General features: G+C 46.6%; 1 protein-coding gene across 2 annotated transcripts in view; it reads left to right on the forward strand.

Annotated features, from left to right (window-relative positions):
* The window catches only part of LOC146812720 (uncharacterized), a 158,790-nt gene that overhangs the window by 57,431 nt on the left and 74,827 nt on the right, over positions 1-26,532 (forward strand). For both annotated transcript variants that reach the window (XM_085619830.1, XM_085619831.1), the window contains 2 exons: positions 5,668-5,804; positions 8,423-8,555. In XM_085619830.1, the coding sequence (XP_085475956.1) occupies positions 5,668-5,804; positions 8,423-8,555 (270 nt within the window). The remainder of the gene's footprint in view (positions 1-5,667; positions 5,805-8,422; positions 8,556-26,532) is intronic.

A 26,532-nucleotide genomic window follows, 5' to 3' on the forward strand; every position in this document is an offset into this window, starting at 1 on the left:
GGTTTCCCTGCCTTCCTTCTCCGGGGGACGGGGACAGGGTTTTGGGTTTGACAGGGGTGGGTTAGGGGTGTTGGGGTAAGGGGCGGGTCGTGGGAGTTGGGTGTGGGGGTAGGGGTTGTCCAGTGCGCTGTGCAGGGATTTGCTGCTTTGCTTGCGCTTCCCCACATTGTTTTGCTTTGTGCTTCAGGGGAGATGCATGGGGAGGCGGAATGTCGGGGCGACGGGAGGGTGGGGAGAGACCTGGTCACATTGGGGCTGGTGAGTGGTACTAGGATGCGCGCCGCAGAGGGAAGAGGCGCTGCCTCCTGCTTTTGGGAGCCTAGCTTGAGATTTGAGTGGGGGGGTGTTCGGCCCTCCCACTGTGGTCACCATGCAGGACACTTGCGCCTTCCTACGTAGTTCTTACTATGTCTCCACATACTTTTAAGATTGTGACTTTGAATGTTAGGGGTCTGAACAACCCAGTTAAGCGGCGGGCAGTGCTTTCCTTGTTAGAAAACACCCGGGCGGACATCTGCCTTCTACAGGAAACCCATCTCTTGCCACAGGATACCCATAGGCTGCGCTCCTGTAAATTTCCGACGCAGTTCTTTTCTTCCGGTAATGCGAAGACGGCCGGAGTAGCGATATTAGTGGCTCGACACTTTGGAGGGGAACACATCCACAAATTTGCAGAAATAAAAGGGAGGATGCTGGCGCACAGGTTTCGGGTGGGGGGCATCACATTCACAATAGGTTCCCTTTATAGTCCCAATGATAAACAAGAGCGGTTCTTGCAGTCCGCGGTGGAGGAGATTTCGGCCTCGCCGGATAGGCATGTTATCCTCGGGGGAGATCTTAATATGGTCTTTGACTCGGTGATCGACAGATCGGTGCAGCGCTCCCCGCAAGTCGGGGAATTCTCCGCGGGTTGTAAGGCTAGGCTTGCGGAGGTGGACCTTCGGGACCTCTGGCGCCAGAAACAACCCGTCGCCAGGGATTACTCCTACTATTCCCACGCGCACAAGACCTATGCGCGGCTTGATCATTTACTGTTCACCTCACCGACGCAGGCCCTGGTGTCCACGGTGGACATGGGAGTTATCTCCTTGTCGGATCATGCCCCTGTTGAGGCCTCTTTTTGCTTGCCGTCGTCTGCCGCCCCGGCGAGGGTCTGGCGCCTCCGGGATACCCTACTGCATAGGAAAACGGTGACGGATCGTATTGAGCGGGTGCTTAGGGAATATTTGGCACATAATGATAACACGGACACCACTGGAGCCACCCAATGGGCGGCGCTGAAGGCGGTACTCCGGGGGGAGTTCCTGTCCATTTCCACGGCCGAAAATAGGGAGCGCACGATTAAGAGGGATGAGCTTACCGATAGAGTCCGGGAGCTGGAGTTGATTCACCGTAGAACTGGGGCTCCGAGGATTTGGCGGCAGCTTAAGGAAGCGAGGAAACTTCTTGCCGCCCTGGATGTAGACCGAGCGGAGTACGCGGCCCTCCGATTGCGCCATGCTTTCTATACTGGGGGGGACCATTGTGGCAAGCTTCTGGCCAACAGACTCGTAACCACCCCGCGGGCGGGGTGGTTACGGATGATGCTTGCATCTCGGCCGCGTTCCGAGGGTTCTATGGAACCCTTTACGCGGGTGATCCGCCGGATGTTCAGGCTATGACCTCCTATCTGGACTCAGTCACTCTGCCCTCTCTAGACCCGGGGCAGGCTGACCACCTGAACAGGGCCATTAGCATAGAGGAAGTAGTGACAGCCATTGCCAGACTTAAGCACGGCAAAGCGCCAGGTCCGGATGGTTACTCCGCCCTCGTCTATAAGACATTCTGCGGGTCGTTAGCACCCATCCTCGCCCGCCTCTTCAACTCTTTTGCGGAACCTGGAGCCATCTCGCCTGACCTCCTGAGGGCATCCGTCACGGTCATCCCCAAACCGGGGAAAGATCCGACACGCTGCCGCTCTTATCGGCCGATATCTCTCCTGAATGTCGACCTGAAACTCTATACTGGAATTCTGGCACGCCGCCTGGCGTTGCATCTGCCCGACCTGGTCGACCCGGATCAAGCGGGGTTCGTTCCGGGGCGGCAGACGGTGGATAATACGAAACGAGTGGTCCACCTGCTGGAAAAGGCTTCCCGGGTTCCGGGTGAGAGGATGATGCTCGCGGTTGACGCAGAAAAGGCGTTTGATCGGGTGCATTGACCCTTTCTGGAACAAGTGCTGGTGAAGGCGGGCATCGGGGAACGGTTCCGTACTATGATTCTTAATTGCTATAGAGGGCCTTCGGCGGTGGTCAGGGTTAACGGACACACTTCGGCAGCTTTTCCCATCGAGGGAGGCACTAGGCAGGGCTGCCCGCTCTCGCCCTTGCTCTTTGCCCTCTACATGGAGCCGTTCGCTCAGCGGGTGCGGACGAGGCCGGCGGTGGTGGGGATACGGATGGGAGGCTTTACCCATGTGGTTAGCCTCTATGCGGATGACGTCATCTTTACGCTGGAGACACCCCGGACATCGCTGCCAGCCTGTATGGCAGAACTGGCGGCGTTCGGCGCGGTCTCGGGCTTCAAAGTAAATATGGAGAAGTCGGTGGCTTTAGACATTTCCCTGGCACCTGATACTAAGGCATATTTGCAGAACAGGTTCCCGTTACTTTGGTCCTCGGAGGCAATACCGTATTTAGGGATTCTGATTGCTCCAACGTTGTCAGCTATGGTTTCGGCCAACTATCGGGCCCTGGGTGCCAAGATCAAAAGTGAGCTCAGCCGCTGGAATCGCGGTGTTCTAGCCTGGTTGGGCAGGATAGCTGCCGTCAAGATGGCGATTTTGCCGCAAGTACTCTACTTGTTCAGGGTTCTGCCGCTGCCGCCGCCTAAAGGGTGGATACAGCAATTGCAGTCGGACGTGGCCCGGTTCGTCTGGCGGGGGAAAAAGCCTCGGTTACGTAGGTCCCTCTCCCTTTTGTCTACCGACGCTGGAGGCCTCGGTATTCCCGACTTTCGTAAATACTTCCAGGCGACGCAATTGCGGTACCTGGTCGAATGGTGTAAGTGGGAGTCGGATAAGCATTGGCTCTTTCAGGACCAGGCGGTGGCGGGTCGGCCCCTGCAGGAGATACCGTTTCTGCACCGGTCCCACCGACCTAGGAACCTCTACGCCTCTTTCATTACTAGAGGGCCACTGCGGGTCTGAGATGCTACCTACCTTAGATATGGCCTCACCACATTTCCCTCGCCACTCTCGCCAATAGTGGATAATCCGGCCTTTGCTCCTGGGATGGAGAAGGGAGCCTTCACGCATTGGCGGCAGGCGGGATGTAGAGCATTATGTCACCTGTATGGCCCCGAGGGTGTTATCCCGTTCACACAATTTCGGCTGGACTTCTCGCTCCCCGAGACGGAGAGGTACCGCTATGTGCAGGTTCGGCATTGGGCCCTTCAGCCACAGGTGAGGGAGGTGGCGGATAGGAGGCTCTTACCGTGTGAGAGATGGCTGCTGTCCCGTACATCGGACTCAAAACTAATCTCGGACCTGTACAAGTTTTTGCAAATGCCTCCTACACATTTCTATAATCCGGGGAGGGTGAGATGGGAGCGGGAGCTTGGGAGGACACTGAGCCCCAAGGACTGGGAACACATTTCTTTTAGGGCGTGTCACTCAGCTTATCACATGGGCCTCACTGATACTTTTACTAAAGTGTCCACTTACTGGTATTATACGCCTGAGCGGATCCACGAGTTTGACCATAGCAAGACAGACGCATGCTGGCGAGGGTGCGGACTCCGGGGTACACTCACGCACATTCTCTGGGACTGTCCCCTGCTAATTGGCTACTGGAAAGAAGTGATGGACGAAATTGATTCTCACTTCGGCATAGAGCTCCCGCGCTTCCCAGCCTACACTTTGCTAGGACTCCCAAACGACCTAATGTATCCCCTCAAGTCCAGAAGGGGCAGGCAGATCGCCATTGCACTTGGATCTGCAGTGCAGAATATCTTGATATACTGGCATACAGACACGGTACCCACGATAACAGGGTGGCTCCACCGGCTGTGGCATGTGCTGGGGATGGAGAAACTGTCTTTGGTGGTGGCTGGAGATGTAACGCAATTTAATGAACTATGGCAACCATTCCACTCGTTGCTGGTCACAGAGTTTAGGGAGCTCACTTGTCCGAGGTACCTTCGCCTCCTGAGGCTTACGAGCCCGCTAGCGCCGGCTCCGTGAGGGGGAAGGATCCTTCCTGCCCCGTTTCCAACAGCTTGGGGAGAGGGGCGGTCTGTTAGTAGCGCACTGGACGAGGGGTGGGGTGGGTAGGGGGGGGGAGTTGGGGGACGTTGGGGCATTTGAGGGGTGGGGGTTGTTTGTATTGATATGTTGTGTCATGCCAGACTCTTGCTTCCTTTCAATGGCTGATCTCATGTTGCTGTATAGGAGTTTGGATGTGACGTGCTTAAATGAATAAAATACTTTAAACATAATAATCCACATTGATGAAATCGATTAAGTAAATTTTGGTATTTTAAGTAATGAGAATGTGATTAGTGAAAATCTACAGCAACTCTTGGAGGAACAAAAACGTAATACCACATCTGTTATTTTTATGAATGTATGCTACTTAATTGTAATTCTTTGGTTTTGCTTAAAATCTACAACTTTACATAACCGATAGTCCTTTCAACCATTACATTACATTCCCCGCGATGCTTCTGTGATTTCCCTACCCGGCTCCTTCATCACTGGTATTCATGTTTATTACAATCAAGGTTTCCTCTTACTGTCATGCTCTCAACTTGCCTCAGCCTGGCCTGGATTCTTCTAGTTCTCTAAGGTGCCCAGACTGGCTACTGCTTTCTGCTTTTACTGTCACATTGCTAATACGAAAATAATTGTGAGGAAAGCTTCATTTCTTTGAGTCCTTCTATTTTGCTGCGTTGAAATGTCTGTTCTGCAGAGCTGTTTGTTGCAGGTTTCCTGGGATCCATTCTAACAGAGCATCTCCATTTATGAGTGAGATATTTCTTTGTTGTTTATTTGAATGTTGCTGTATAGTATATTAGTTATGCCCATCAATTTTACGTTTATTTTTGTTTTTGTAGATCGTCTCCTGTCTTTTAAAGGTTTTATTCAATTAAATGTCTCTCTTAACACCAACCTTGCTGTTGTTATTCTCCGACAAAACACTTGCCCCCCTGGGTCCTGCAGTATCTCATGGCCCGACAGAGCAGGCACTGAGGTGCCCTTCCATATCTGGTGCTTTGCAGCAGTTTTAAGATCTTCTTAGAGTTTTTCGTTGCTCAAATGGGTGTAATTTCTAATATTTATATTTTTCCCTCATCTTCATTGCTTGAGTTTGCTCGCAAGAAAGTAGCGCTCAATCACTGAATGTCACTCATAATTGCACAGAAATTATAAAAATGTCACACATAAGCAATCTGAAACCTTGGCAGCTATGCACCTTAAGGGAATCGTCACACTACCCATTATAAGATTTCGCCTCAAACTTGATCCTTAAGGAGCTTGTTTTGCAATGAATAGCTAGACATTCTACTGGGGTTGGGTCAGGGATATTATTTAATATTACAGTGTTAGTTGCAGGGGACCTCTTTTCTCCTATGATGGTTTTATTTGTTCACTTTCTTTAATATCGTGACCTGTCTCCTGTTTTTCAGCCTTCCCGGCGAAGATTCCAGACCTAGGGAGGTGGTTACCTTTGGGAACGCCAATGAGAGCTCGCAAATGCCCGCCAAACAGTTAAAGATCAGCCATGCAGTTACCGACCCCCGTCCAGAGAGGCACAAAGAGCCAGGTATACCCTAGGAGAGTCATGTGTTGAATATCTCGATTAGATGGGTATTTAGTGTGAAGTAGAAAATGAGCTATCTAAGTATGATGGGGTAAATGCGCCTGTGGATATTCGTATAGCGCCACAAAGGTCAATATGGCTCAGGATCTTCTCGGCTTCTCCTATATTGCCCTCTTCAAAGAATGGATCTTTCTTATGGTCTTTCGGCCTCTCCTTTTGTGAGGATCTCCTTTCCTTATCCCCTTTCCACACCCTGTCCCCTTCTATCTCCCTGGCATTACATCTCTCTGCTTGTCTATCGATCTGCCTCCCCCGCCCCAGCTTTGAGTCCCTGTCAGAATCCTTTTCTATTTCGTCTTCTCTTCCTTTTCCCTCAGTCTTCTCTCTCTCTGTGTTTAGACTCCCTTTTTAGGTCTCGCCTGAGCCAGCGCTTTGGCGCTGCTCTGGTGAGAGCTTTAGAATGCGGGATTTGGAAGTGCAAACTAGTGCTTTTCAGGCCGCCAACTACAGTGCACGTGCACCGGGCGTGCGCACCATTTGTCAGCCTGCTGATCACTTTCGCGGCCGCTTTGATGTTCTCAGTGAGCCGCGCACTGAGAACATCAAAGCGGCCGCGAAAGTGCTCACCATATGCCAGCCTTTCCTGTGTTGCTTTAGCACTCACCGCCCCCCCCCTTCCATGTTACACGTGTGGCCCACTTTCCTCTTTCATGGCCTCGCGGCGTTAATTTCACGGCCGCGCCTCCAATGCTTGTTATCTGATGCCATACAGGACACAATATGAATGACGTATAGAAAGTATTTTTGGAAATATAATGAAGCGTTTCTCAACATCCCAAAAGTTGAAGTTCCAGCACACCTGGTTTTGGAGAGAAACCCCATATCACCCACCGAACACCCGAGTTTCTTATGACTGAGGTACATGCCCCATTTTGGGGCTGGCGCTCTACTAGCAACAGGAAGGCACCTCAAAGTGTGGATTATTAGCCTGTCTGTGACCGGATAGGACAGAGGTGATGTAACCTGGTGCTTTTTTGTTTTTTTTTGCATTTAGATATAGCGCGAACTTGACCCAAATCCAATCAGGTATCAGCGCGCTTTACATAGCACCAGTTACATGAAGACACATGAAGACTGGTGCTTCAGCAGTTTTGAAAGTCTACGTTTTGGAGTTGCATTGGGACTGTTGTTTTTTCTGTTTTTTAATGAGATGCTATTATTCGTATTATCTCCGTTCATAAGTAAAACACTGCCCATTTTTTAAGCACCTTGAGGGTGGTTTTGAAACCATGGGCATTTGGACCCGGGCCGGGGAAGGCATAGCCGGACCCAATAAAGGCAGAACGCCGGCCGGACCGTCCGCATGTCGTGTTTTGCGTACAGTTTTCACGCTGTTTGTTTCAGGAGCGTCTTTCCGGTGGGTGCCAAACTGCTCTGACTGCACCAAGGCACCTGAAAGTGCTGACTTGGGACAGTTTCCAGAGATACACTTCATGGCGCTTAAGCAGTTTATGGTTCGTGAATCGGGCCTGCTAATTTTTCTGTTGCTTCGGGAAACGCACATTTTTAACTTCAAAACGGGGAGGGAGAGCTTTAGAAAGCGGGATTTGGAAGTGCAAACAAGTGCTTTTCAGGCCACCAACTACAGTGCATGTGCGCCGGGCGCACGCACCATTTGTCAGCCTGCTGATCACTTTCGCGGCCGCTTTGATGTTCTCAGTGAGTCGCGCATTGTGAACATCAAAGCGGCCGCGAAAGTGCTCACCATATGCCAGCCTTCCCTGTGTTTCTTTAGCACTCACCGCCCCCCTCCCCCTTCCATGTTACCCGTGTGGCACACTTTCTCTTTCATGGCCGCGCGGCGTTAATTTCACGGCCGCGCGGCCAATGCTTGTTCTGTTTGCCTTACTAATATCTTTTGTTTTTCCTACTTCCCTAGTTCCTTCCTTTTTGTAGTCTCTTTGCTCCTCCCTAATTATCTAGTATTCTTCCCTTTTCTTCCTCTTCTCCCAGCATTGTACAACATTTTGCTTCACTCTTATTACACACGATTCCTTTCATTTCTGCCTTTCTGTGCGGAGCTCATGTTTAGAATTTTTCATGTTCTTGATCTCATTCTTTTCCCCTGCCCCTTTTCCCCTTTTGGTTTATTTTTAAGTTTGAATAAATTTTTTACCAACTTTTGACATTGTGTTCAAACATCAGTCAAACATCATCAGAAGACTTAGAAATCACAAGTGTGAACAAGATAATCCCTAATAATACCCCCTTCCACCCGCACGCTTGTCTTATTTGTATTTCCTTCTTTCACATTTCTATCTTTTTTCCTTCTCTTTCCTTATGTATGTTTCCTCTATTCTTCTGCAATCACCTCCGTTGCTCTCTTCTTTTCTTTCACCTCATTTTTGCTTCTCTGTTTTTATTCTTTCTGTGCCCCTTTGTTATTTTCCTTTCTACATTTCCCCCATTATTTTACCTCCTGTTTCGTCTCGCATGTCTGTCTGTCTTTCTCTCTCTCTCTCTCTCTCACTGGTTTGCTATTTCTCTATGCCCCTTTCTGACCTCCCATTTTCCTTCCTGCCCTTGTTTACCTCTCTCATCCTATTCTCTCTTTCACTTAGGACCCCAAAAGGACCCTCTGCCTGCACAGAGGCAAGCAGGTGGGAATATGTATTTCATGAAGCGGCGACTAGAAGGGCACGCAGACCTCATTACCGCAGTTGTATTTCATGGCGCCTTGGTCATCTCGGCCAGGTAAGAGAAGAGTTTTGTGTAAGGAGTGTAGGAACACAAGTAAAATCTCACAAAATGTAACTTATAATGAGGTTTACATCTGTGGAAAGGAAATGTAATTGCAGATTTCCTCTCCAGAATGCCGACAACTTTAATGAAAAATAAAGACAATTTACAGGATGAATTGAAAATAGTAAGTCTTTTGATAAAAAAAATATCAAACGTGTGGCGGGAATAGTGTAATAAGAATACTAGGACACGAAAGACTATTGAATTATGTGAAAGGTGGTTGGCCAAACAAAAGTAATTTACATGCAGTGAGGTTGTATTTAGGAAGTGTGTAATGAATTATTGTCAGGAGACAAACGTGTTCCTCCTGGTTCTTTAAGAAAGAAAAATATTTAATATTTCCATGTGCCATGAAAGACATTTAGGAATTATCAAGATTAAGAATGCAGTCAAGTATGTTTACTGGTGGCCTGGTGTGAGAAAGTGGCTCTGTATATACTGTTCCTTAATAGGTCCAGGGTGTACAGAGTCCACAGTCCCCCAGGGTTGACAGGTTAAAGTTAGATATAACCTTACTCTCTAAAGTGGTAGCTTGGTCGAGCAGTATCAGAGGACAGTGTAAAGCATTTGTTGTACACACTCAGTCAGCAAATGGTCTAACACACTCAATAACTGAACTCTAGGCCAATGGTTTGTATATAAAAAAATATATGCTTGTTTTATTTTAGAACCAACAATTGGATTTAAAATATACTTTCTCAGAATGAGATGCTTTATATAAATACTTTTGCAATATGCAATTGACTTTTGTAAACAGTTACAAGTGGTTGCAATAGGCAACTCTATTTTAAACACAACAATGCATTGAGCTCAATGGAAATTTCAAGTTATTTGCAACAGATTACTTTTAGGATTACTTTTGGAATTCCAGGACTGGATCCTAGATTCAGTCCTGGGTCAGTACTTAGAATCAAGTGATGAAAGTCGACTTAATTACTGTAATGATTTTTAAACAATATTTTGCTATTTTAAAAGTTGACACTTAGAAAATATTTCAAAGAAAACAGTCAATGATTCCCTATGGAAGAAAATTCAAGTTGCAGGTACTGTATGTTCTCGTTACTTTTGTAATCCAGTACTGGGTGCCTAGACTCAGTTCTGGGACCTTTATCCAAAACAGGTAAGTAATTACGTTTTCAGATAGTATACGATTTTTAAAGAATATTTAAAGATTGTAGAAATTGCCACTTAAAATAAATTTCACAGAAAAACAGTCAATGGTTTCCTATGGAAGAAAATTGGGTTACTGGTAAGTACAGCTGTAAGTATTTTTCAGAGTCAGGGCTGGGCACCAAGATCCAGCACTGGGAGCTCACCTAAGAGCAGGTCAGTAATTTCGTTTTCGTTACTCGGCTGATTTTTGGTGAATATTTTAAGATTTGAAAAGTCCACACTTAGAAGAAATTTCAGGAAAAAGCCAGTCAATGTTACCCTATGAGGAAAATAGAGTTATCGGTTTAAGGGTAAGTACTCGACTGGCAGAGTTGAGGTTCTGGGCATAGACTCAGGGGTCCCCCAGGGTCAGGTAGGTACAGTTGGTTCACCCTCAGCGACTCTCGGGCGGCCGGGTGCAGAGAGAGTTAGGCCCAATGTTATCCTATGTGGGATAGGGGGGGGCCTTGGTTGGTGGCTGCTGACTGGCAAGCCACGCGGCTGTGGGAGCTGGGCTCCTGGTCACTTACTCAGGGCAAGTGGGGAAGTAGGTAGGTGTAGAGGTTGCACTGCCAGGGCCACTCGGGCGGCTGGGTGCAGGGTGCTTTTGAGCCTTCGGGCGCTCAATTGATTTCAATGGGAAATCTCCGGTTTAGAAAAAGACTGCAAGCTCGGGGACGAGGATTCTTCAGGTGCCACCACCACTTCGAGAGGTAAGTTGGGTAGTTGGAGGACAGGTAGGTATCCCGGGATTGGGCACAGGGGGCCGCGGGGCGCCGCGTGCATAGGTGCCTTTTGGTGTCGGGAAATCTTACCCTCTGTTGATCGCGGTAGGGGGGGGCACCTTGTTCTGAGGCTGCAGGCTTCTTCAGGAGTGTCGAGGGAGGTCCTTGGGTGCCGGACTCGGGGTCACAGTCGCCGTGGGGTCGTCCTCGTGGTCTTTGTTCACTCCGGCACTGGCCAGGCTTGGCTAGTGCAGAGTGTGCTGGGTTCGCGGTTCCGGGCTGCTGCCAGGGATTAGAGGTAGGTTTTGAGTAGAGCCTCTACTCATGGGAGTCCCAGGGGCTTAGAGCCAAAAGGTAGCCTGGTCCTCCGGGGTTTGTGAGGTTGCTGGCCACAAGAGATGCCGGGTTGGAGCAGGAGCAGGTTCGAGGGTCGACAGGCCGGTAGGGCTGGGGACAAAGCAGTTGGTGTCTTCCTCTTTTTAGCAGCTGCAGGGCAGGTCTTCCTTCTTCTTGCTCTTCTTTGTATTTTGGAATCTGGAATCTGGGGAAGGAAGGTTCAGGGTGCCCCTAAATACTAGATTTAGGGGTGTTACTGGTAGGTGAAGGGCAGGGACCAATGTGTCCCTGTCCTGGGGTGGGTACACCCCCTATCCTGCCTCTCTCCTGTGGGAGGGGGGCAGTAGCCTAGTCCTGATAGGGTAGGGCTTCCCATCTTCAAGATGGCGAGAGCCCGGAGATGTGCTTCACCTCGCCTCCCCCACCTGAGGGGTGGGGTTGGCAGGCTGGCACATCCCCTGTCCTTATTTGGGGTTTCCGGCCAAAGCTTCCCGCCAGAGTGGGGGGTTGCAGTGGCCTGGGGAAGCACTGCACTTACAGTGCTCAGGAATGGACCTGGGTACTGTAGGGGCACAGGGCTCCTGCTCCTGTGCCCACACCATTGGCATAAGGCACCCAGCTAGAGGGGTGGCTGATGTATGCCATGGCAGTGTAGGTGATTGGCATGGCACACATCCCCACCCCAGCCTTGCACCCAGACACCCAGCCTGCAAAGGCAGTGTGTGTGTGTAAGGGTACAGGGCTTCTAAGGGTGGCACAATGAGTGCTGCAGCCCTTAGAGGCCTTCCCTGGTCACAAGGCCCTGGGTACCTAGGGTTCCATTTACCAGGGGCTGACATGTGGCCAGGGTTTGCCAATTTGGGTTTTGTTTGTTTTAGGGAAGGAACATAGGCCCTGGGCACCTGATTGGCAGGAGTCCAGGGCACATTTAGTCAAAGTACATTCAGCAATTCAGCAAAAAGTGGGGGCATACCATGCAAGAAAGATGGCACTTTCTCACACCTGGAATATATATAGATATAAAGAGAACGGTAAGAGAGCGCATTGATTGTCTTGTTGGGCATTAAATCGTAAAAACATTAAGACTGCCTATGTGTGATTATGAGTGGCCCGATGCACCTTGGGAAAGCATAGCTGTGGATATCGTGGGACCGACTGGTAAATTACACAAAGTGTATCATTGTGGTGATGGATGTTTTCTCAAGATGTCCATATGTCAAAGTAGTGGATCAAGAAGGCACAGATAGCATTTTCATTTTCTCCAGGGAAAATATTGCAAGGTGAAGGTATACCTTCATATAGTAAGAGTGACAATGGAGTACAATTTACATCTGATGAAGCAAAGAACTACATAAAAGACAGAGGATTATTCATAGACCCACAAAACTTCAGAATCCTACTGGTAATGGAAAGGTGGAACAATTTAACAAAGTTTTGAAAGGAGCCATCCAACTTGTATGTAATTACATTTTAAGTTGGGAACTGCAAGTATTAAAACTGTGTGGTCATACAGAAGTAGGAAAGTAGCTGCCTCAGTTAGAGATTATGAGAGAAAGGAAGCCAAGATCAAAATATAATCCTGGTTAACTTTTCAGTTCTGAAGCAATTAAGAGGTCTGAAAGCAAAGTCAAAAAAAATTACAAAGTATACATGGAAAGTGCATGGACTATTATGACCAGAAACATGGCGTTACAATTGCTCAAATTGAAGGCTAATGGGTAAAAATAAAAATAAAAACCTGGCAGGGCACCCAAAGGAATGAGTGTATTTATTTAAACTAGATGGGTCATAAAACATTTTTAAATTCTGTGACGGTGGATGAAGGGAGATGCTGGCATTTGAGCAGAGTGACACCTTGTTCCATACCTGTCACTAAGAAAAATGTTATACCTAATTTTGTTTATGAGGATTGTGAAAATGTACACAGTAAAAGTCAGTTCTGGAGTTGAACATTCGTGTTGGACAACGACGTTTGTGTAGTGGTTCAGAGAAGTGTTTGTCTGGGGAATTCTGTATGGTAGCTGAAGGAAGTGGAGTCTCCAGGAGCGGTAGAGCTTGGGAGTGAACATGTAGGAACCAGTTGTAAAGGTATTCTACCGCTCCTGCTCAACAAGATACCTCTGTTAATGGAAATCAAGTTTATGTGACTAAAAGGCTAACCAAGTACCCAAAGCTTGTGAATAATCGATTGTTATCAGTTAAAGAGCTTTATACATCTTTGTGCCTCAGATAAGGAACCACAATTTGTTTCTTACCTTTGGGTTTTTAGTTGTTCTTTTTATAATTATATTATACCATACAATATTGTTCGGCAATGATAGAAATGTTATTTGTGTCATATATGGAGAGGAGGAGTGCAGTGATATTATCTAATATGTCAAGGTTATGTCCTCATCATCATCTATCCCCAATATAGAAAGTGAGAGTGAGATGACAGGAGGCTAACAGGTACAATGGGTTTACAACCATATCTGGGGGGGTCTGAAATCAGGTTTCTATAAACTAACTCTTCTTATAATCATGGTCAGAAATCAGGGTGAGGCACACGCGAGGCAATCCGCATGGCTACACTTATACCATTAAGAGAAACTGTATCACATGGATGATCACAATGTATACTGTTAACACCAACAACAGCGCCAAGCTTGTAATGCCATATGAAGAAAGTCCTAAGCAGGGAAAGGTTTCCACCAAATGAATAAAAACAATAAATGAGTAAAAAATACCAGTAAAGTAACTATATTGTAACAAACACACCGGTTATCTGACTAGATATCTGATATTGACCGGAAAGGGAAAAGGTTAGTGTAAGGATACCAGAAAGAGAAAAGTAGTAGTATACAGCAGTAGTTCTTAACCTGTGGTCCGGGTACCTCTTGGAGTCTGCAAAGCCTACTCAGGGTTCTCATACTGCTTGGAAAACAGAATATTATTAACAGATTAAAACAATGTATATAGATTAAGAAGCAGCATTTAAAGTTGAAAATATCTAATAGAGAAATCTAGCCGCAGATTCCTAACCTTTGAATTTCCCAGGTGTCAGACTGGATCCAGAAAATGTTTCTTTAAGCAATACCCCTGTGTGCTTTAGGTGGCATATGTCAGCTCCACATGGTGTCGTCTGTGCCGAAAGTGATTTCTGCGTCACCTATATAGGCGCCACCTCGGCGCGCTGATGTCATTTATTTTCTGTCTTTGCCAGTCCACCACTGATCCGTGAAGAGAGCTAACCTCTGTCACTTTTCAAGAGGATTTTTCAGCTTTTTGTCAACCCCTGTTTCTAGTGTGTTGGAAGTCATGTCCTCAAGGAAGACTTTGGGGTTCAAACCCTGGGACGCCTGTCACCGTGCCATGTGGGTGACGGACCCACATTTGGTTTGCTTGTGGTGTCCAGAGCATGATCACAACTCCAGGTAGTGCTCCGACTGCCGTGCCATGGCTCTAAAGGCTTGGAGGGAACAGCCCCAAAAACTGCTTGCAGGCCGGCAGGCGACGCCATGACTGACTCCTTGAAGGTCTTGGTCCCGGTCGAGAGGAAGGTATTGGAACCGTTCCAGGAGTCCCAAGTCGTCTTTGTCCCACTCACGATCCTCGAGACACTCAGGTAAGAGGCACAAGAAGTCAAAGCATGCTTCAACTTCTCCTTGTTTGTCGGCCGATGCGATGGGGGAGCCTCGGCAATCAAGGCCTTGTTCTCCGGAACCTGCGCCTGGGTCGGCTCCGCACCTCCCCGCTCTTAAAGGAGCCGATGCGACCTCCACTCAAATTATCGAATTTTATGAGGTCATGCACCACATTTTTGAGCAGCCTGATCCCTCTGGCATACCTTCAGGCCCCGCGGTGTCTGAGGGTGGTCCATCAGGTTCCATGCCGTTGGCTCTGAGGCCAATGCCCCAATCCTGCCCCACCGCCCGGATCCAACCATGGATCTGGACTAGCACCGGTTGAACCATCGCAACCTTCCCTGATGCTGGTCCATACGCAGATGCTCCCGGCGCCAGCTCTATTCTGATCTCTGATGACACGGAGCCAGTACCAGGTCGACCGACGCCGGTTCTGGTGCTGACAGGGCCCATTTACCCCATATTGTTCCCTGGGCCTTTATTGGACAGGCCAGGATTGGGAGAAGAATGGGAGGGGTCACTGGACCCTTTGGAATACCAGCAATATGACCAAGACATGGACTGGTATGAGGAATTGGGAGAGGCCTGTGTACTGGATACCTCCCCAGGTAATGGCATGCTTTCTCCTCCTACCGTGGCAACAGAGGAGGGTGCATCTTACGCAATAGTGGTGCGCAGGGCGGCTGAGGTCCTTGACCTTCAGCTACCCTCAGTGGTGGTCAAGACTAACATCTTGATGAAGGTGTTACAGCCGGTAGCTTCCACTTCGGAACCCTTGCTCCTATTTAACAAAGCCCTCATGGACGTCCTTCTGGTTACCTGGTCCAAGCCCAGCACAGGGGCTCCTGTGAACAGGACGAACGCCTACCGCCACTGCCCTACCCCGAGTGACCCAAACTTCCTCACTACCCACCTTACCCCGGAGAGCTTGGTGGTCCAAGTTTCTACTACCCATGGTGCGTTCCCTGCCGCTCCCCCGGTCAGGGAATCCAAGAAGCTGAACAGTTGGGGCAAGAAAAAGATTTCTTCCACCAGCCTTGCATTGCAGTCAGTGAACACTGCATGCTTATTGTGCCATTATTTCCACTCTTTATGGAAATGGTTGTGCAAGTGCTGCCACAGGTCCAGGAGGAAGGTTGGGCCATCCTCTCCATGCAGCATCAGACGAGAGAGATGCAGCAAAGTCCTCCAGTTGTTGTGGTTTGGACATAACTGACTCGCTGGGCAGAGCAATTTCCACAATGGTGGCTTTTAGACGCCATGCCTGGCTGAGAACATCTGGCTTTTCAGGTGATTTCAAGACCTCACTCAGGGACATGCCCTTTGATGGCACCCGTCTCTTCGGAGATGAGGCAGGCACAGTACTGGGGTGTTTTAAGGAATCCCAAGTTACGACCCAGTCCTTGGGCATCTCAGTTGCCAGTCGTCCCCAGTCTGCCTTTCACTCCTTTCGTGGCTGCGGAAGGGACTTTTAACCACGCCAACCCTATCCCAGCCACTGAGCCTCGCAAGTTCCACAACCCCAGCGCGGACGAGGGCGTAATTTGTTCCGACCACGAGGGTCGGGTAGCCAAAGGTCCGGGCAAGCCAACCCCCCCCCCCCACCTTCTTGTAGCCTCAGTTCCCAAACTCTCCTAGTCTTGCCCTTCCAGATCATGGACGTCCAGTTGTGGCAGGATCTGCCATCACCTCCGCCTTTGGCAAAATATCACATCGGAGAGGTGGGTCCTTTAGATAGTCTGAAGGGGCAACACCCTCCACACATAAATAGAAGGCATTGTCATTTACAATGCCAATAGCTCAAACTCTTGTAAATGCGAGACCTATTCAAAGAAGCGCCCACCATTGTCCCGGCTACTCGGAAAGTGAAAGCACGCATGACGTGCTGAATGTTGCAGGAAAGCATGTTCTGCCTGTAGTAGGAGAAACTCAATAAAGAAAATAGTGCTTACAGCAGAGGTCTTCAAACTGTGGGGCGTGCCCCACTGGGGCGGCGTGGATGTGCTGTCAGTGGGCGCAAATAGGTCTGCAATTACATGTAAATGAAGATAGCCTGGTAGCGTGAAAGACGCCGTTCTAGGCTGTCTTCATTTACATGCAGCAGGTAAACGCCACAAAAAAGTGAAAGGACGTATTTGTAATTGGCACTGGGGATGCCAGCGAGTGTGGAGTTAGGGTCAAAGACCAGGCTAAAAAGAAGGAAAAAAATGCATTCCATTGTTTTCTGTTCACCTTGGGATAAGTTTGCAGAGAAACTAAAACCCAATCCCGTTTAAACTGTGAAAGTGTTTAGCAACTCGGAAAGGTGCGGTGGGTGATATAAACAGAGTTTCCATCCAAACTACCGGTGGTCATTAAAAGGTGTCAAAGAGAAAAGTACTTAAAAACTACTTGTTGGGAGGCACAACAAGCAACAGATTTTTCTTTTTTGTGAAAAATGAACTTTGCACAAGTACAACCTCACAGGACATACTGCTGCATTTTTGTATTTTGGAGCTGGTGAGAATAAAGTGCTCACAATGTTTCCGATTTTGTTTCCAAGTGTGGCGATTGCAGGCAGGAGAGTGATAAATGGATGGCATTTATCACCTAACATTCTCGTTGGGGCATTGATAGACATGATGGTGACTTGTCCTGCACTCAATTACTGCACCACAGTGACAATTGTAAAAGGACTTCGAGGTTTTGCAGTTAGACATCTGGTTTGTCAAAGAAACGATGTCCTAGTATCTGAGAGACTACATTACATTTTGTAAAATGCAATATCTAATGTATGTTCTATTTTTGAAGATGTAATTATATTTGTAATTAAGACTCACACACCTTAGTTGAAAAAATAAATGCAAGTTAAAATAACCAAAAGGAAATATACTATTTTACCTTATGGAACCTCAGTTAGCTAATGTGATCACTGCAGATGTGTTCGTTTGTGACGGCTGAGTCTCAGAATTAAATCCTGCTTGGTGTAGTGAGGAATAGTGCTACAATGTCCCAGTCTTTGACAGAAAGCACTGTGAATGTCATTGTTTTAAAATTGTATTACAATGTATAAAACAGACTGCAGCAAAATACGGTTTAAGATAAAAACAAGTGCTTTAAAAATATACATTTTAGTGATAAGAATCCAGACTATACCTAACGTAAATATTTTTATATATGCCCATTAAAAGGGTGCACTCCTTTTAATGGACACATATATTACCTCTCAGAAAGAATAAATATTTGTCACCAGGAAACTGAGTGATTCTATTAATTAAAGCCTACACTGGCTCTAACCATTGCACACATTTGCATTTCTTTCAGGTAGGGGGCACCCTGGTGAGAAGGCATGTTCCTTCTTTAGTTCTCAATCTGTTTTGCAGCACAGGAGCCCTCCCACTCCACACACACTCTGTTAGTGGGCACTAGATCTCAGTTATGACAGTCTTGCTATGAAAAAGAACCAAGGGTGCATTTTCCCTGCTAGCATTAGGGCCCAGGACACCATTGTTCTGCACGGAACAGTGCCCAAGCAGCAGAAGGAGAGGGGCTAAATGTGCTATTCGTGTGGTTATTTTGGGAGAAAGCCTGCTTTGGGCATCTTACCTATAAGTATTAGCCCAGCTGAGTAGACAGCCTGCTTTACAGAGCTGTAGGCATCTTTGATGCTGCAGCTGCATAAGAGCTCTAGGGCACGCTTTCTGTGCCAGTGTTTCTTTGAGCCTTGGAGCAATGACCCAAGGGTGGGGGGAAATTAAACAGAGGCGACGCCTTGATTTGGGCATCAGAGAGATAAAGAGGGTGAAGAGGGATGGGAGGGAGAGGGTTGGTGTGAGATGGGATCCCATGTTGGGAACAGTCAGAAGCGATAGCAAGGCAGCAGCTAATATTAGTGAAGCAAGTACAGTGACACTTTTGCCAAGGGGCCCACTGCATCACAATTATGAATGTTTTACAGTAGAATTTGGGCATGGGGGCTCATTTTTCTTGCTAGCATGTGGACTGATGACGCCATTGGCGCAAAACAACTGGGGAAGCATGCAGTAGATAATTTTCTTTCAGACAGAGCCTGGACTTCTTTTGAGATTGAAGTGATGGTCAGACATGGTGGAGAAGGAATGAAAGATGATGAAATGGCTTGTTTCTCAGGGCTACAGTCATCATTATTGCAGCAGGTGGAGTGCATTGGGGCCCACGGCACCCCAATTATGGGCAGTAGTGTTTGTGGTCAATTCTGTTCTTGCTTGGTGCTGCACATTTAGTGTGGATTACGAGCTACAGAAAAGCATACCTGAAATGGTCTCATGATCCCTGCCCCCTGTGATCAGCACTCCCACTTCCCAAATCTTTGCCATATAGTTTTGGAGGGGGGGCCCAACTTCAAAACATTTTGCTTAAGGGGGGCTCAGACCAAAATAGTTTGAAGACCTCTGGCTTACAGGCTAAAAAAGACGTAGCATATAACAACCGAAGTGAAAGGGTCAGTCCTCATGGGAGGTTACAAATGAAGTCAAGGTGGTACTAATGAGGGACTAACAAGCCTATTAACGAATCTGAACCCAGCATTTACGAAGGACAATGACACAAGCCAATTACAAATTTGGGTGGAGAGTGGGCTGGGCTTCTATTCCTTTCTCCAATACAGCATGCTGCAAAGTAGCGCATACCATGCCCAGGCTCAATCTAAAAAGGAGAAATTCAGGATGCTCATATTAGCTCAGGTCCTGTCTGCCCTGGACCCGGGAGACTGGATGGTAGCGATGGACTTGCAGGAATCCTACTTTCATATCCCCGTTCTCCAGGCCCATCGATCTTGTGGTTTACAGTAGGCCAAGAGCACTTTCAGTTCACCGTGTTCCCCTTTGGTCTTGCCTGTGCCCCCCGGTTGTTCACCAATGTGATGGCGGTTGTTGCAGCTCATCTGCGCAGATCAGGGGTGCCAGTCTTTCCCTATTTCAATGACTGGCTGCTAAAGGTGGGCTCACCCCAGGCTCTCGTCTCCCACCTCCAGACTACGGCAAACCTCCTGCATTCGCTGGAGTTCACAATCAATTTGCCAAGGTCACACCTGACTCCCTCTATGACACTCCCTTCTTTCAGAGCTGTTCTGGAAACAGTGCATGTTCGAGCTTATCATCCTGAGCGTCGAGTCCAGGATATTCAGGCTATGATACTGATGTTTCAGCCTCTAATCTGGATTTTAGTGAGACTGACTCTGAGACTGCTGTGCTTCATGGCCTCCTGCAACCTGCTAATGACACATTCCAGGAAGCATAGGGGATCTGCAGTGGGACCTGAAGTTCCAGTGGTCGCAGCATCAGGGGAATGTCTTCGACATGGTACAGATCTCGGAGGGAACTGCGAAAGACCTGCAGCGGTGGATGACGAACAGACTCCTCTCCCAACCAGATCTCACAGTGGTGACAGATGTGTCACTTCTGGGATTGCGCGGTCATCTGGGAGCGGTGGAGATCGGAGGACTTTGGTCTCCGGCAGAATCCAGACTCCACATCAACATGATGGAACTCTGAGCGATCAGAATGGCATTGAAATCCTTTCTACCCTCAATCAAGGGAAGGCTAGTTCAAGTGTTCACAAACAACACTACCTCCATGTGGTATTGCAACAAACAGGGCGAAGTGGGGTTGTGGACCTTTTGTCAGGAGGTCCTGCATCTCTGGACATGGCTGGATCAGCAGAGCATTTCCCTGGTGGTTTAACACCTGGCCGATTCCCTGAATGCAAGGGCGGATGAACTTAACCCTCGATGCCTTCCACATCAAGACTGGCGTCTCCATCCAGAGGTGACACATAATTACTTTGTCTCAGAAGGCAAGTATTACCAACAATGCTCCGGGACCAGTATGGGCGCAATTTTTGCGCCAAATCTGGCAAATATCTTTATGGATAACCTAGAGCACAAATTTGTCCTCAATGATGCAAATATATACCACTCAAAAATAAATTGTTGGAAAAGATATATTGATGACATTTTTTTGATTTGGTCTGACACAGTTTCTGAGTTTAATAATTTTGTGTTTTACTTAAATTCAGTTCAACCGCACCTCAAATTTACATCCACCATACATGACTCCTGCATCGCCTTTTTAGATCTTAACATCTCACACGATGAGGGGAAACTCTACACTTCATTACACAGGAAGCCAACGGAGCGTAATACACTACTCGCTTACAATAGTCATCATTCTCGTGCCCTGAGAGATGGATTGCCTCATGGACAATTTTTGCGAATACGTCGCAACTGTACCAAAAAAGAGGACTACATGAGAGAGGCATATATTCTGCAAGACAAATTGTTGTCTAGGGGATACCCGAAAAAACTAGTGAAGAACTCTCTGAAAAGAGCCTGGTTCTGCCCCAGAGAGACACTACTCATTCCCAAAGAAAAAACCAAGGTTGACAAATTAATCTGTGTCACCACGTTTGGTATACATACGAATGCCATTCGTAAACTAGTCACCAAGCATTGGCACCTTATTCAAAATATAGACTCCAGCATTGACATACCAATGTTTGCCTTTAAAAGAGGCAAAAATATTAAAGATCACCTTGTAAGATCGTCAATGGAGGGTCCATGCCAAAACGTGAGATCATTGGAATCCACCTGGGGGTTTCCAGATGTTAAAGGTCACTATAAATGTGGTAACTGTGTCGCCTGTGAATTTACTGCAAACACTAAGAAATTCACTCATGGAAAAGTTGATCAAGTACTAAACTTCTTTGCCAACTGCAATACCAAAAATGTAGTATATTGCATACTATGTCCCTGTGGGCTACCATATATTGGACAAACGCAACAAATTGTCAAAGCACGCATAGGGCAACATCGCAGTAGGATTAGGAATTCTGTTCCCAATGCCCCATTGGTCAATCACTTTAGAGAGAAAGGGCACACGGCAAATGACATTCGCTGGCAGGTAATTGACAAAGTGATTGCTCCGAAAAGAGGCGGAGATTTATCACAGATACTGCAACGCCTGGAATGTCGTTGGATTGAGCGTACTAACTCTATACTACAAGGGCTGAACACAGCTGAGGAATGGCGTGGGTTTATTACTACCCTTTCCTGAATCAGTGTGGCTTAATGACCTAGCATGTATCTTTAAACAATTTTCTCAATACAGCTTTTGTTGTAATTTCAAAGAAGTTTCAATATATTATTCCATAAATAGCCAGTAACATACCGGTGTGACAATAAATGATGGATAATATGTAAAGTTAGGGATATACTGATATATGTACTCTGTAAATTCGAATGTACATTATTTTTAATGTCTCGGATGGAATAAGTTAACAACTAATTATGGCATATTGTCCTGGATAAGATAATTATTTTAAGCCTTTCTGTATAGCCAGTCACGCATCTACATTACTATTTCTTTGTTTTAAATCAATGACTATTCTCATAATTGTGTTGGTGGCGATTTGTAACGTTCACTGCTCAGTGTGTAAAGAATTGTATTCATCATTGTTATACGCCATAACCAATGAACAAATAACCTAAAATTTGCAAACCCCTGTAACCCCATGTAATTGTGTAATTGTTACGTCAATCTTTTCTATACTCCACTGCTTTTTTAATTACCAACTGATCATTCACTGATATTTAATGCAGAAGCGCTGTCAATAAGTCTGGTAACTGTGTCCATTTATATAATTGCTATCATCTAGGTATTTCATCCGATAGTGCCGTATTCCCGGTTCCAACACTATTAATACCATAGCGGTATAAATCGGAGCACAGCACTCATTTCTTTTCACGTCCTCATTCACGTGCCGCAACAGAGATTGAAGATAGCCTTTGGTAACTAAGCAACGTCACGCTCGCGCGAAAGTATTGTTTGGGAATCCTGATTAGCTACTGATTAACCTCGCTCACATGCCGTGACAGTGATTGAAGTTAGCTTTTGGTAACTTAGCAACGTCACGCTCGCGCCAGAGTATTGTTTGGAAATCCTGATTGGCCAGCGCTTATCGAATCAGGCTTAAGTGTTCTACTCCCCCACCAACCGCTGTGATCGTACCTAGCAGCCAGGACCTTGCTTGCCTGCTGCAGCGCTCCGTGAGATATTCAGAAACCCGGACGAAATAAATGAGGTAGGAGCTGCGTCTCCACTGCGTTGGTTTTAGTTTCATGTGACTAATAGACTGAAGAGGCCAATTTCCACTGGTTTCTTTGTTACTAGCGCCTTTTTTTATTATTTTTTATACAGTTGATCGGACTCGTTAATATAGCAGTTTGGAGGTTCTGTATCTTGAAGGACCCTCATCTTACGTGATATTCACAACCACACCGTATTACATTGGGCAACTGCCTCCGTGTGAGTCCACTCTCACAGGGGTAAGTAGATATTTAGGTTTCCACTATATACATATACAACTGAATTATGGCTCAGACAGTAATGTTTTTCTCTCTATTTGCACACAGCACCCGGCTGGGTACCTGTGAGTATTTTATCCCTTCACTTAAAACACGGTGTCACTGTACATTTTCACGCTAGACTAGTGTTGGACGTTAAGGTAAAGAGGCGCATCACCTATAGTAATTTACTTTCATTTCTTAAGCCCCACTGGCCCTTTTTCTGATACATTCTTGTAATTTCCTTTTAGGTGTCCCTACATTAGACTGTCCTGACGAGACCCTTTACACTTGGAATAGGGTCGAAACGCCGTTGACGCGATAGGCAAATCACTCAATCAACACCTATATTAAATAAGTGTTGTTAATTTGAATAATTAATTACTGGTGATTGCCTGTGTAAAGAGAAATGCAAACCTTGTCTGTATGTTGTATGTTATGTAAAATAATTTTTTTTGTAAGGTTTTTCATTTGGGACACTATTGTGTAATTTGTATGTTTAATGTTAATTTGTATCGTAAATTTATGTCCACTTTTTGTGTAAATATTTCAGAAATATAAACAAAAAATTCATCACAAAAAAGATCTAACGTGTATGGCTTTGCCTTTTCTTCTGACATCTTTTATAATCCCCTTTTCTTTGATCATTATTTTAGATTATACACTATATTGTTAAGTATCAATCCGCATGAGCTATTGTTTCCTTACAGCACATAATACCCAGGCTCTTTGTGGGTAGGGTTTCCTTGTTTCCCAATCGAGACAAAGTCTCTTTCAGCAGATCTGTTAATGCACAATGTCAGCCGTTTTGCGTGTTGCCGTTTCCAAGGTGGCTCTCGCTTGGAGACACTTTTGTTCTCGTGTGGAGCTCAGGCCTCCTGAACGCCTTCTGCTCATATCACTCCTACACAGAGTTCTCAAGAAGATCAGGAATGTCCGGGCCCAAGTCATCTGTGTGTCTCCGGATTAGGCACAGAGAGGTTGGTATCCTGAGCTTTTGCAAATGAGCATCGATCTCCGATCAGGCTGCCCTTGGGAGGATCTTCTATCGCAGCAGTGGGGGAGGGTCCGCCACTCGAACCTGTCAACTCTACACCTTATTCCATGGAGATTGGGCGGCGACAGTTGACAGCTTTTGACCTTCCTCCTGAAGTCTGTAATGTTATCTTGGCGGTCCTCCTCCAAGACGGTACATGCCTGCCACTGGTACAAATGTATATCATATTGTACAGAGAAGTCTATTTACCCTCTTTCTGTGTCCCTTTCTGATATTTTGTTTTTTTATTTTGACCCTTGTCCAGCAGGGCCCTCCTCTGGGCACTTTGAAAGGGTATCTTTTGGCCTTGTCTTCCTTCCTGAGGTCGCCAGACCAACCCTCCTTATTTAAATCACTCATTGTGCATAGATTCCTGAAGGCCTTGTATATATGTCCCCCCCCCTGTCCCTTTCAATATGCCTCAGCAGGACCTTAATTTGGTTGTCTCCTTCCTCTTTTTGAAGCTTTGCATAACTGCCCCCTGTGGCTTCTCACCATTAAAACAGCCTTTTTTAGCGGCAATTACCTCTGTCAGAAGTGTGAGTAAGCTGCAGGCTTTATTTTCCAAGCCCCCCTTCTTGACAATCTTTCCTGACAAGTTGGTGCTTGCCACTAGGACCTCTTTCTTCCTGAAAGTATTAACACCATTCCATGTGGGACAACCTGTCACCTCACCCACTTTCTGCGCTCTTCTGCATCTCTCTAAGGAAGAGGAGCGACTCTACCATATGACCTCAAAAAGAGAGTTGCCGTTCTACTTTGATCGCACAAAAGAGTTCCTAGTGGATGACCAACTGTTCGTGGGGTATGTTGGAGCGAAGAAGGGTCAGGTGGTGCAAAAGAGGACCATCTCGTGTTGGGTCACCCTCTGTTTCAAGATTTGCTACTCTGGCAAAATAGCAGCCTTCTAAAGGTTTAAGGGCTCATTCCACCAGAGCTAAGGCTGCTACCACTGCGTTAGCACATGGAGTCCTAGGTTTAGGTATCCGCCAGGCAGCAACGGAAGCATCCCTGCACACGTTTACTAAGCATTACTGTCTAGACGGCCAAGTCCGCTGGGACGGCCATTTTGACCGTGCAGTGCTGCAGGAGTTCCTAATCTAAACTTGTTCACAGTCCCTCTTTCGGTGATAGTATTGCTTTGGTATCTATTCAAAGGTAAGGAATCTGCGGCTAGATGTCTAAATCAGATGAACAAGTTACTTTCCTTTGGTATCGCCTTATCTGGTAGAGACATGATCTAGCCACAAATTCCTTATCGACCTACCCATCCTCCCCGCACTGCGGACAGGTTTCTAGGATCAGGGCTGATCCCTTTCATGGCCCTACTTTTTAAACACACCAATGTCAATACAGTTCATGGCTCCGTGCTTCTGGTGTGGAAAGTAGTGAAAAAGTAACGGATGTCAGTGCGTTGAGGTGGTGCTTATGTAGGTGACGTGGACGACACTGCCATTCGATGCCAGCTACTGGTGCGCAGAGGTTTTGCTCGACGAAAAATCCTTCGAATCCAGTCTGACGCCCACGAAATTCAAAATCTGCGGCTAGATTAGGTCTCTACCAGATAAGGCATTAAGGAGAGTAAGTAACTTGTTCTTTAAAATGTTCTGTAAATGTGAAAGAATTTAAAATTTTAGGCTAAAAATTAAGTTAGTATCCTCAGATTTATTCTAGGGAGTAGTCAAGTGCGTCATACACAATATAGTACGGACAAGGAGTGTCAATTGAATTTAGAAAAGCTCCAACCTTCCCATTAAAATTCAGATTTTTTAGAATATTTGTTTGTGAATTAAATTAAATATTTCACCAGTTATCTGTTTGATGGATGCTTGTTTTTGTATATTTTTTGTATAGTTTTGTGTTGCAAATCATCAAAAATGCCTGTGACTCAGTAGGGGTTCTCGTATTACAATAATGATTCTGTGGGGTTCCCCGGGTTCCAGTATTAAGTGGAGGCCGAACCACTGGTTTACAGAATAAGCAAAGTGAAGTGTACAGCCAAGGCCACTAGGTGGCAGTATTAGCTGGCAGAACTTCTAAAGGAAGCGTTGTAAGGGTGTCGAAATCCAGAAATCAGTACAAGAGGATGCGATGTCGAGGTGACGCGAAGGTGGTTCACCTTACATAAATTCCAACACTCCGAAATGTCTTATTCATGGAGGAGGGAAACGCTAGACACGGAGGAGGGTTAATGCCGGCCTTCCCTTTCGGCTCCAGCAGCTTTAGAATTGAGCTATCCCTCTGCTCGGTTGTGGCGAGGAATGAAGTCAGTTTCTCTCGTGCTTCCCTCGCGTGCACACCGGCAGCGCTCTCTTTCAGCAGCTCCAGGCTTGAGCCTTTCCCAGTAAAAATATCGACCATTTTTTTCACATTTAAGATTCTGCAAAGGTCTTTAGAACTTTATATATTCCATTTTATCCATGGCTTTTCCGTCTATGTTTACTGTAATTATCAGCAAGGTATCAGTAGAACACATTTTAAAGTGATTTCGTCCATATTTACTGTTTAAAGTATGGATAATGAAAAGATACCCGCCCAAGTAGGGAGAGAATTCACAATCTGTAGACATTTTAAAATAATGGCGAAGGCAGGGTTCTCTGAGATCAGCTAAAACGATGAACGAGGGCCAAGGGAAAAAAAACATGGAGAACAAGATCATAGCTGCCAGGTTTCCAGTGTGCTTACGTGTGACATTATC

Source organism: Triturus cristatus, chromosome 7 (genome assembly GCF_964204655.1).
Source record: "Triturus cristatus chromosome 7, aTriCri1.1, whole genome shotgun sequence".
Lineage (NCBI taxonomy): Eukaryota > Metazoa > Chordata > Amphibia > Caudata > Salamandridae > Triturus > Triturus cristatus.